The 12,608-nt window shown below is 34.8% G+C and overlaps 1 protein-coding gene across 1 annotated transcript; it reads right to left on the reverse strand.

Moving 5' to 3' along the window:
- Positions 1-3,948: 3,948 nt before the first annotated feature.
- LOC139842687 (nifU-like protein 2, chloroplastic) lies at positions 3,949-6,581 on the reverse strand. The gene is made up of 5 exons (XM_071832803.1): positions 6,510-6,581; positions 6,256-6,396; positions 6,081-6,189; positions 5,544-5,854; positions 3,949-4,468 (listed from the first exon to the last, which is right to left on the reverse strand). Exons 1-5 carry the CDS (start codon positions 6,579-6,581, stop codon positions 4,277-4,279), a joined length of 825 nt encoding a protein of 274 aa, XP_071688904.1. The 3' UTR covers positions 3,949-4,276.
- Between the last annotated feature and the right edge of the window lie 6,027 nt (positions 6,582-12,608).

The following is a 12,608-nucleotide window of genomic DNA, read 5'->3' on the forward strand; positions in this document are numbered from 1 at the left end:
GATTGATTTTGACGAGATATTTTCACCAGTAGTCAAGATGACTTCAATTAGAGTCATACTTGGATTGGTCGCAAGTATGAACTTGGAGCTTGAACAGATGGAAGTAAAGACAGCTTTTCTTCATGGAGATTTACATGAAGAAATTTACATGGAGCAGCCGGAAGGTTTTGAGGTTTCAGGAGATAACCTCGTATGCAAGCTAAAGAAAAGTTTATATGGTTTGAAGCAGGCACCTAGGCAGTGGTACAAGAAGTTTGACTCGTGCATGGTGAGTCAAGGGTACAAGAAAACTGCAGCAGATGAGTGTGTCTACATTCAGAAGTTTTCTGAAGGAGATTTCGTTGCTCTTCTACTATATGTAGACGATATTTTGATCGTAGGAAAAGATGCAACGAAGATCAACCAGCTGAAGAAGGAACTCTCGAAGTCTTTTGACATGAAAGACTTAGGACAGGCTCAACAGATTTTGGAAATGCAGATAACTCGAGATAGGAAGAATAAAAGGTTATGGCTATCTCAGGAGAAGTATATTGAACGAGTGCTTTCACGTTTCAATATGAACAATGCCAAACCTGTTAGCATTCCATTAGCCAACCATTTCAAGTTAAGCAAGAGTTATTGTCCCTCATCCAAGGAAGAGATCGGGGAGATGTCTTCAGTACCATATTCTTCAGCAGTTGGAAGTTTGATGTATGCGATGGTGTGTACAAGGCCCGATATTGCTCATGCAGTGGGAACGGTGAGTCGTTTTCTCTCCAACCCCGGGAAAGAGCATTGGAATGCGGTAAAATGGATTCTTAGATATCTTAAAGGTACAACAAATCTATGTCTTTGTTACGGGGGAGCTGATCCAATCTTGGAAGGCTATACAGATGCGGATATGGCCGGAGATCCTGATAGTAGGAAATCTACTTCAGGATTCATTTACACTTTTGCAGGGGGAGCTGTTTCATGGCAGTCAAGACTACAGAAGTGTGTTGCATTATCCACAACTGAAGCAGAGTATATTGCTGCCGCAGAAGCTGGAAAAGAAATGTTGTGGTTAAAGCGTTATCTTCAAGAATTTGGAATCAGGCAAAAGGAGTACAGGGTACATTGTGACAGTCAGAGTGCTCTAGATTTAAGCAAGAACTCCATGTACTATTCTCGTACAAAACATATTGATATTCGCTATCATTGGATACACGAGGTAATTGATCGACAACTGTTGAGACTAGTGAAGATCCATACAAAGGAGAATCCTGCGGATATGTTAACAAAGGTGGTGACTCGAGAGAAGTTGGAGTTATGCAGAGACATAACTGGAATGTTCGTGGATTCGGCTGGAGGGGGAGAATTGAAAGTTTCCAGCCTACAATCTAGAAGCTCACCTTCTAGATGTTCAAAGTAAGACATCTTTGAACAACTCATGAAGAAGAAGCAAACTTGAACACGATGACGGCCGCCAACTTCCGCCAACCTTCCTCGTTCACACCATTCACCGGCATAAATTTTTCCCTATAAATAGAGGTGCAAACCTCCATTGTAAATCATCCCAAAATCACTCAGAGAAGTGTAATTACAACCTAGAGAGAGTGTGTGAGTTTGAGAGTTTTTTTTTAGAGTTTTGTAATACCCGTGTAATCTATTATTGTGAGTAATAGGGTTATTTTTCTCTCAAATTTGTATCTCTCAACGTTCAGGCGATCCTCTCTTCCTAACACGTATCAACTAATTTGCAGGCCTTTTGCAAACAAATTATTTTAAAGCTTCTATAATCCATAATCGTATCGAATAATTTCCCAAACTAAATTGTTATCAAAGACATGTCAGATTAAAAAGGAGCACTAAATATAGTACATAAATAAATAAATACTTCGTACAATAATAAAATAGTTAGATTCAAAATACGTGAGTATTATTTAAAAAAAAATTAAAATTCATATATTTTCAAATGTCACATTAATTGGATGGATGAATAAACGATTTCTCATCAAACAATTCATATTCATATATAATATAAATGTAGAAATTATTTTTATTTTAAGATTTTAAGACAACTTATTAATGAATAAATAACCCAAATATCAATACAATACGGAGTAATAAATTAGATCTTTTAAGATTTAATTAAAGCAAACGAGTATTATTTAAAACATTAAAAATTATTATATAGTTTCAATTTTCAAATTAAATGGATGGAAGAATACACGAAATATCAGTTCGAGAAACTCGGATAAAAAGATACGTACATTATTTACAAGATTTTGTTCAAGAAATTAAATTAGGAAACAAGCTAGATTTAAATTAACCGCAACCGACTCAGCGTTAATCTTAATTATGGTAACATAAACACATCCTTCTTATATAACACCACTTAACCCTCATAATTAATTTTATACAAACAAATTAAATACAGAAATTTCATTAGTCATTACCTTCGATTAATTACTTGGCTCCCAAGTTACAATTGTTAGTTTATCTACGTCCGATCAAATCATCATCATTCATCATAAAGATTAATCAAAGAAACCTTGATCAACAGTTTGATAATGGAAGAGTTGAGGAACGAGTTGAAGAGCACGAAAGTAGATGAAGTCGAAAGGAATTTAATTGATGAGGTAATGATGATCAAACAGAATGTTCTTGATAAACCTGAAGATCATTCTGAATGTGTAGTGTTGAACACGTTATTAAAGCTTCATTGCATGAAGTTATCTCTCAAAATTTTGGAGGCAACAATGGTCGGAAAATCTGTTAGTGCGCTTCGAAATCACGCCTCCAAAAACGTTAGAGATGCTGTCAGAATGATCATTAAAGATTGGAGACTATTGGTTGACACATGGTTAGATTCTAAGAAAAAGAATGAAGAGAAAGGTGGTGATGATGATGATTCAAGCAAGAACCAAATCGTACCCGCAAGTCAACAGAAACGGTCAATGATAATTCGAATAAAGTTGAAGAATGATATTCGAATTGAAAAAGAAAACGCTCCAAAAGGTCCAGTAAACCCTGAACAGGAAGTTTTGAATAAAGGAGTTGATGATGAGGTTTTGAGGATCAAAGGGATTCTAGAAAAAAGCGGAGTCGAAAGTGAATTGGTATTGTGTGACTTGTTAAGAAAGCTTCAAAGTATGGAGTTATCTTTTAAAAATCTGCAGACAACGGGAATTGGGAAAACAGTTGTTAATGTTCTTAAAAAGCATGCATCGAAAGATGTTGGTGAGATTGCAAGGACGCTCGTGGATAAATGGAAAGGTATGGTGAATGAATTGATAAAGAAAGAAGCAAATGTTGTTATTGCGATGTTAACATCCAAACAAGTAAAGCCAGTGAGCGTGAATTTTCAAAGAAATATCGAAACAAATTCGGGAAAAAGAGTTGAAGCAACAAAGAGAAAGCAACATGAAGGGTGCCCGAAAAGACCATTAAGTATGAACAAGGAAAGGAAGTTGGAATTTGGGAGTAGTATTAAAGAGAAGATCGAAGCAACAAAAGAGAAAGTTGCAGGCATGTTATAAGGAAGCAGAAAACGCAAAGAAGAAAGGAAGGATACAAGTCATGGAGTTTCATGAAGTTGCCAACGAAGGCCTTCTTTGCCCAACAACTGGTCGACGACAGATTATGCCTCTTAGGAAGCCCATCAAAAAGAATTCGGAGTACTAACGGTCGTCACTGAAAAACTTGTTTGTACATATTGCAATTCCAATTTCAATTAGTTGGTAATGATTCATGTGTACTTTAAATACTTTTGAGTACAAATCATATTGGTCAGGAGATGACATGAGATGTTTATAAGAGGGCGTTTACTTTTTGTATCTAAAAAGTTAAGACCTGTCCTTTGATTAATCACATTTGTTTAATTTTAGAGCATTGAGCAACTTTGCTCAAATATATGCAAGGAATTAGACTCTGGTAATTTGTAATTGTAAGCAAATAGTAAAATGAAAGAAGCTGAAAGCGCTTTTGTATGTTCATTACGTTGACCAGTCGACAATGATTGTATGCACAACCCAAAATAGTAGAATATGTAATGTAATGACAAAATTTATATCACTGGTCATCGAGTACCAAACAACCATTTGCTTCGAAGCACCAGAAGCACATTGAAATACACCAGTGGTATTAATAGTTTTACACGGTAGCCACTATTAGATTTGTTTCAACAAACATTTTAATTACTGTGACAAACATGGAACAAATGAAACTGTACAGGAGTTCCCTCTTGTGACCTTTGTTCGTGCTATATGTTATGCAAGTTTCATTTATGGCTTAGGATGAGAATGCGGGTTTAAATTTACTGCAAAAGTTGAACTGCTGCAATGGCGGGGATCTTTTCACGTAATTTCTGAGTTACAGCAACTCTAACAGTCATTACGCTTGCTGCAGGGCCTGTTAATCGTACTTTTACGATTGGCTCTTCTATGCACACAAATTCTAGTGATCCACCTGCTGCACCAACAAGATATGGCCGTATTTCTTCAAGAACCTGACATATTAAAAAAAAAAAAAAAATGTTTAGTGAATCAGCTAATAGAAGCACTAAATTCATAAGTTGAAATGGATCAAACGTGGATGGCAAGTGGATGGGTTGAATGGATGTAAACACACTGGCAACCCATTTGACCTGCTATGAAACCAAACATAATCAAAATCGACCCATTTGTATAACGCGTGAAAATTTGCCCCTCGACCAAGGAGATTAGCTCCTTTCCAACTTCTAACATCAAGCAAATGTAGCCCTGTATCACTACTATTTTAGAAAATATAAAAAATATAAAATTTCTTGCAAGCAAAATAAAAAAATTCAACTTTCATGTCTTGTTACTCGTAAGTCGTAAATAATCAGTCTTGTTACAAAAATATGAATACTAGCTTCTTTTCTAAGGATAACAAAGCCTGTCATGCTTTGTTAGGGGGAAAATGTGATGGACTCTCTTATTAAGTTCCGTGGGAAAATAGAACTATATTCAAACATTTAAACAATGCATCATGAGTTTTACATCATAATACAATCAATTTCTTAATGTAGCTTTTTGTAGGATGCAAGTAAAACGGTATGATTGTTGCCAGTTGAATGCATTGCAACGACATTTACCGATTGAAAGTTATTTCTATTGATGTAAGCATCCGCATAATCAAGAATGCCGAGATGACATACCAGAAAGCCCTATGAAATGCATGGTAAAGGTTGGGTTAACCCGGAAAAAGTGATCCAAAAATGAACTTGACCTAAAGTTCAGGATATGTAACATGTTCGACAAGAATAGTAATTTCTTCTGAAACAGTGCAACTAAAGAAAATCACTCAAAGTAGGTATTATAAAGGGTATGTATGTAACTTCTTTAAACCTTTGATGATAAGTTTTGTTAGAGCTGGTAAGAAACTAATTATTTCACAAATATAACAATAATGAGAGAAGTAAATGCGTTCATCCAAGGATTAAAAACTGATTATTGTGCCTTCAAAGTGCAAAAAATCAGATGCCAAATATTAAAAACTCACAAGCACCCGTACGTTGCAGGTCATTACACAATGAAAAAACCAAAGACACGCAAACATACCTTCTCTATATTTTCATCATTCATTTCAAGACCGGTTTCTTCATCAGGTATCGGTTCAACAGCAACAATTTCCGGAATCTTCTCCATCAAACGCCGTTCAATCCCCAATTTCATAGTAGTCACAGAGCTTGGACACGAACCACAGGCTCCTTGTAGCTTCAACCGTACAACGTTTCCATCAATCTCATGTAATGCTACGTTGCCACCGTCTGCAATGAGATAAGGTCTAATTTCGTCCAATACACTCTCAATGTTTTCTGCAGTTAGAGGCAATTCTACTGCTGATTCTGGAGTTGCAACCGCCTTTACAACTGGAACAAAAGACCATTCAGCAATCAGTAAAGTGATGTCATCCTAATGCATAATGTGTATTTTATGATGACTACAAGAAAACATATATTCAATATCCGGCTAATCATAATACTACTGTATCTAATCTAATCTAATTAGCAATTAAAATTAAACATAAGTTCTACAGCGAATTAAACTTCATATCCTGAAACTCAAATTCAAACAAGATGAGCTAAAATCAATTACCGTTGCGGCGCGTGAATCTCGTTTTCGATGAACATAAGCTGCTCCTAGCTATAGAAATTGGAGTGCCGAAGAATCCAGATGATATCTGAGCAAATAAATCGTTAATTAACTACAACAGAGAACATACATCATAAAAAGAAATAGAAGATTATTTGATTGATGAATTATACGAAACCTTAGGGTAAGGATTGATCGATGAGCATGAAGTTGAAGATGAATCAACGGTTACTCGAGGTGAATTGATGTAATAAGATGAAGATGATTGACTCAAAATCACTGCACCACTTTGCATCTTCGTTGAATCAGCAACAATAACCTGTTTAAATCGAATTCAGGATTGAATGAAAAGAGGGATTTGTTTTTTTATTTTTGTGTTAAGAGATTTTTTTTTCTGGTATATTCCGGGGTTGTTTGTTTCATTCAACATACACTCGGGGATAAAGAGAAACAAAAGACCCAAATGGCCAAATAAGCCCACCTCTTACGATTTCCGTGCCACATTTTTTTACCGAAAAGAAATTTATTTTAATTATAAAATTAGATTAGATTAGAAATTTTGGTATATTTCAAATTAATTTAATTATTATCTATTTCAAATTAATTTAATTATTATCTTTATCTATAAATGAATAAGAATAATGTGATAAAAGTCTTTGATGCACACTTTATTCATGTATGACAAAAAGATAGGTAAAAAATAAGACTATTCCAAACGCAACGTCAATTTTTTTCCGTCGTCCCACTTGGCAACGTGTTTGACGCCCCTAATGCGGCGTCAAAATTTGACGCCCCAGGCGTCAGTCGAAAATTTGAAGGAAGTGTCAAATTTGTTTCAGCTAATCAGATTTCGCCACATATTTTTATATTTTATTAATTATTAATTAATAAATTTTAGGGTTAAACCAACTGTTACGCCTTTTTGGGTAAAAGTATTCCCTGCAAAAAATGAAAGGTTGGATTACTTCGTTAAATCATTTCGTTGCACCTTTTCGAGTTGCAACCGAATTTATTGTGTTTTTTTTCTTCAGAAAACATTTTACTTGCTTTCACATACGAAAAACATAAACATACATTCTCTGATACACTTAGATTTGAATTTCCTTGCCTGGAACCAAATCTCGTTCTTGTCTTAATACTTAATCGAGAATACTTAATCGAGAATGTGATTACACGATTCAAGAACTAATCAGATTATCAATTACTACCATATTTTCTAACATAAAGTTCCTATCAACTTAATCAAGTTTGACTATACAAGAAGTGTTCGAGGCCAACATAATGTATTGCAAAAGTGTACCAACCGTGATGTTCTAGTGGTACACCCAAAACTTTGTGTGTTGGATGAGGATGAGAGGTCTAAAGTTCGAGTCCCTCTCTTAAAACATTTCAGGGTATTTACCGGATTTATGGAGTGACCACGGGGATGTTTTACCGACCTGTATTCCAAGATTTCGGTGTGCTCTGCCTGCTCCTCATGATGATTTAAGAATCAGGTCACTGTAAAGCGGTTCGTGTTTCTGCCCCAAAGCGCGTATGTGCGTGGAAAATGATCGGGTGGGGGAGTTATTTGAAATGTCCCGTTCTTATTGATTAAAAACGTTCCATATTAATTGATTTCGTTGCGAGGTTTTGACCTCTATATGAGACGTTTTTTCAAAGACTGCATTCATTTTTAAAACAAACCATAACCTTTATTTCATAAATAAAGGTTTAAAAAGCTTTACGTAGATTATCAAATAATGATAATCTAAAATATCCTGTTTACACACGACCATTACATAATGGTTTACAATACAAATATGTTACATCGAAATCAGTTTCTTGAATGCAGTTTTTACACAATATCATACAAACATGGACTCCAAATCTTGTCCTTATTTTAGTATGCAACAGCGGAAGCTCTTAATATTCACCTGAGAATAAACATGCTTTAAACGTCAACAAAAATGTTGGTGAGTTATAGGTTTAACCTATATATATCAAATCGTAACAATAGACCACAAGATTTCATATTTCAATACACATCCCATACATAGAGATAAAAATCATTCATATGGTGAACACCTGGTAACCGACAATAACAAGATGCATATATAAGAATATCCCCATCATTCCGGGACACCCTTCGGATATGATATAAATTTCGAAGTACTAAAGCATCCGGTACTTTGGATGGGGTTTGTTAGGCCCAATAGATCTATCTTTAGGATTCGCGTCAATTAGGGTGTCTGTTCCCTAATTCTTAGATTACCAGACTTAATAAAAAGGGGCATATTCGATTTCGATAATTCAACCATAGAATGTAGTTTCACGTACTTGTGTCTATTTTGTAAATCATTTATAAAACCTGCATGTATTCTCATCCCAAAAATATTAGATTTTAAAAGTGGGACTATAACTCACTTTCACAGATTTTTACTTCGTCGGGAAGTAAGACTTGGCCACTGGTTGATTCACGAACCTATAACAATATATACATATATATCAAAGTATGTTCAAAATATATTTACAACACTTTTAATATATTTTGATGTTTTAAGTTTATTAAGTCAGCTGTCCTCGTTAGTAACCTACAACTAGTTGTCCACAGTTAGATGTACAGAAATAAATCGATAAATATTATCTTGAATCAATCCACGACCCAGTGTATACGTATCTCAGTATTGATCACAACTCAAACTATATATATTTTGGAATCAACCTCAACCCTGTATAGCTAACTCCAACATTCACATATAGAGTGTCTATGGTTGTTCCGAAATATATATAGATGTGTCGACATGATAGGTCGAAACATTGTATACGTGTCTATGGTATCTCAAGATTACATAATATACAATACAAGTTGATTAAGTTATGGTTGGAATAGATTTGTTACCAATTTTCACGTAGCTAAAATGAGAAAAATTATCCAATCTTGTTTTACCCATAACTTCTTCATTTTAAATCCGTTTTGAGTGAATCAAATTGCTATGGTTTCATATTGAACTCTATCTTATGAATCTAAACAGAAAAAGTATAGGTTTATAGTCGGAAAAATAAGTTACAAGTCGTTTTTGTAAAGGTAGTCATTTCAGTCGAAAGAACGACGTCTAGATGACCATTTTAGAAAACATACTTCCACTTTGAGTTTAACCATAATTTTTGGATATAGTTTCATGTTCATAATAAAAATCATTTTCTCAGAATAACAACTTTTAAATCAAAGTTTATCATAGTTTTTAATTAACTAACCCAAAACAGCCCGCGGTGTTACTACGACGGCGTAAATCCGGTTTTACGGTGTTTTTCGTGTTTCCAGGTTTTAAATCATTAAGTTAGCATATCATATAGATATAGAACATGTGTTTAGTTGATTTTAAAAGTCAAGTTAGAAGGATTAACTTTTGTTTGTGAACAAGTTTAGAATTAACTAAACTATGTTCTAGTGATTACAAGTTTAAACCTTCGAATAAGATAGCTTTATATGTATGAATCGAATGATGTTATGAACATCATTACTACCTTAAGTTCCTTGGATGAACCTACTGGAAAAGAGAAAAATGGATCTAGCTTCAATGGATCCTTGGATGGCTCAAAGTTCTTGAAGCAAAATCATGACACGAAAACAAGTTCAAGTAAGCTCATCACTTGAAATAAGATTGTTATAGTTATAGAAATTGAACCAAAGTTTGAATATGATTATTACCTTGTATTAGAATGATAACCTACTGTAAGAAACAAAGATTTCTTGAGGTTGGATGATCACCTTACAAGATTGGAAGTGAGCTAGCAAACTTGAAAGTATTCTTGATTTTATGAAACTAGAACTTTTGGAATTTATGAAGAACACTTAGAACTTGAAGATAGAACTTGAGAGAGATCAATTAGATGAAGAAAATTGAAGAATGAAAGTGTTTGTAGGTGTTTTTGGTCGTTGGTGTATGGATTAGATATAAAGGATATGTAATTTTGTTTTCATGTAAATAAGTCATGAATGATTACTCATATTTTTGTAATTTTATGAGATATTTCATGCTAGTTGCCAAATGATGGTTCCCACATGTGTTAGGTGACTCACATGGGCTGCTAAGAGCTGATCATTGGAGTGTATATACCAATAGTACATACATCTAAAAGCTGTGTATTGTACGAGTACGAATACGGGTGCATACGAGTAGAATTGTTGATGAAACTGAACGAGGATGTAATTGTAAGCATTTTTGTTAAGTAGAAGTATTTTGATAAGTGTATTGAAGTCTTTCAAAAGTGTATAAATACATATTAAAACACTACATGTATATACATTTTAACTGAGTCGTTAAGTCATCGTTAGTCGTTACATGTAAGTGTTGTTTTGAAACCTTTAGGTTAACGATCTTGTTAAATGTTGTTAACCCAATGTTTATAATATCAAAAGAGATTTTAAATTATTATATTATCATGATATTATGATGTACGAATATCTCTTAATATGATATATATACATTAAATGTCGTTACAACGATAATCGTTACATATATGTCTCGTTTCAAAATCATTAAGTTAGTAGTCTTGTTTTTACATATGTAGTTCATTGTTAATATACTTAATGATATGTTTTCTTATCATAGTATCATGTTAACTATATATATATATATCCATATATATGTCATCATATAGTTTTTACAAGTTTTAACGTTCGTGAATCACCGATCAACTTGGGTGGTCAATTGTCTATATGAAACATATTTCAATTAATCAAGTCTTAACAAGTTTGATTGCTTAACATGTTGGAAACATTTAATCATGTAAATATCAATCTCAATTAATATATATAAACATGGAAAAGTTCGGGTCACTACAGTACCTACCCGTTAAATAAATTTCGTCCCGAAATTTTAAGCTGTTGAAGGTGTTGACGAATCTTCTGGAAATAGATGCGGGTATTTCTTCTTCATCTGATCTTCACGCTCCCAGGTGAACTCGGGTCCTCTACGAGCATTCCATCGAACCTTAACAATTGGTATCTTGTTTTGCTTAAGTCTTTTAACCTCACGATCCATTATTTCGACGGGTTCTTCGATGAATTGAAGTTTTTCGTTGATTTGGATTTCATCTAACGGAATAGTGAAATATTCTTTAGCAAAACATTTCTTTAAATTCGAGACGTGGAAAGTGTTATGTACAGCCGCGAGTTGTTGAGGTAACTCTAGTCGGTAAGCTACTGGTCTGACACGATCAATAATCTTGAATGGTCCAATATACCTTGGATTTAATTTCCCTCGTTTACCAAATCGAACAACGCCTTTCCAAGGTGCAACTTTAAGCATGACCATCTCTCCAATTTCAAATTCTATATCTTTTCTTTTAATGTCAGCGTAGCTCTTTTGTCGACTTTGGGCGGTTTTCAACCGTTGTTGAATTTGGATGATCTTCTCGGTAGTTTCTTGTATAATCTCCGGACCCGTAATCTGTCTATCCCCCACTTCACTCCAACAAATCGGAGACCTGCACTTTCTACCATAAAGTGCTTCAAACGGCGCCATCTCAATGCTTGAATGGTAGCTGTTGTTGTAGGAAAATTCTGCTAACGGTAGATGTCGATCCCAACTGTTTCCGAAATCAATAACACATGCTCGTAGCATGTCTTCAAGCGTTTGTATCGTCCTTTCACTCTGCCCATCAGTTTGTGGATGATAGGCAGTACTCATGTCTAGACGAGTTCCTAATGCTTGCTGTAATGTCTGCCAGAATCTTGAAATAAATCTGCCATCCCTATCAGAGATAATAGAGATTGGTATTCCATGTCTGGAGATGACTTCCTTCAAATACAGTCGTGCTAACTTCTCCATCTTGTCATCTTCTCTTATTGGCAAGAAGTGTGCTGATTTGGTGAGACGGTCAACTATTACCCAAATAGTATCAAAACCACTTGCAGTCCTTGGCAATTTAGTGATGAAATCCATGGTAATGTTTTCCCATTTCCATTCCGGGATTTCGGGTTGTTGAAGTAGACCTGATGGTTTCTGATGCTCAGCTTTGACCTTAGAACACGTCAAACATTCTTCTACGTATTTAGCAACATCGGCTTTCATACCTGGCCACCAAAAATGTTTCTTGAGATCCTTGTACATCTTCCCCGTTCCAGGATGTATTGAGCATCTGGTTTTATGAGCTTCTCTAAGTACCATTTCTCTCATATCTCCAAATTTTGGTACCCAAATCCTTTCAGCCCTATACCGGGTTCCGTCTTCCCGAATATTAAGATGCTTCTCCGATCCTTTGGGTATTTCATCCTTTAAATTTCCCTCTTTTAAAACTCCTTGTTGCGCCTCCTTTATTTGAGTAGTAATGTTATTATGAATCATTATATTCATAGATTTTACTCGAATGGGTTCTCTGTCCTTCCTGCTCAAGGCATCGGCTACCACATTTGCCTTCCCCGGGTGGTAACGAATCTCAAAGTCGTAATCATTCAATAATTCAATCCACCTACGCTGCCTCATATTCAGTTGTTTCTGATTAAATATGTGTTGAAGACTTTTGTGGTCGGTATATATAATACTT

The sequence above is a fragment of the Rutidosis leptorrhynchoides genome, chromosome 4 (assembly GCF_046630445.1).
Source record: "Rutidosis leptorrhynchoides isolate AG116_Rl617_1_P2 chromosome 4, CSIRO_AGI_Rlap_v1, whole genome shotgun sequence".
Lineage (NCBI taxonomy): Eukaryota > Viridiplantae > Streptophyta > Magnoliopsida > Asterales > Asteraceae > Rutidosis > Rutidosis leptorrhynchoides.

Coding starts and splice junctions, on each gene's coding strand:
- LOC139842687 (XM_071832803.1), bottom strand. CDS start 6,581: ATGTGGCACGGAAATCGTAAGAGGTGGGCTTATTTGGCCATTTGGGTC. Junction 6,190..6,255: donor CGATCAATCCTTACCCTAAG/GTTTCGTATAAT, acceptor TCTCTGTTGTAG/TTAATTAACGATTTATTTGC. Junction 5,855..6,080: donor GAGATTCACGCGCCGCAACG/GTAATTGATTTT, acceptor CTTTTGTTCCAG/TTGTAAAGGCGGTTGCAACT.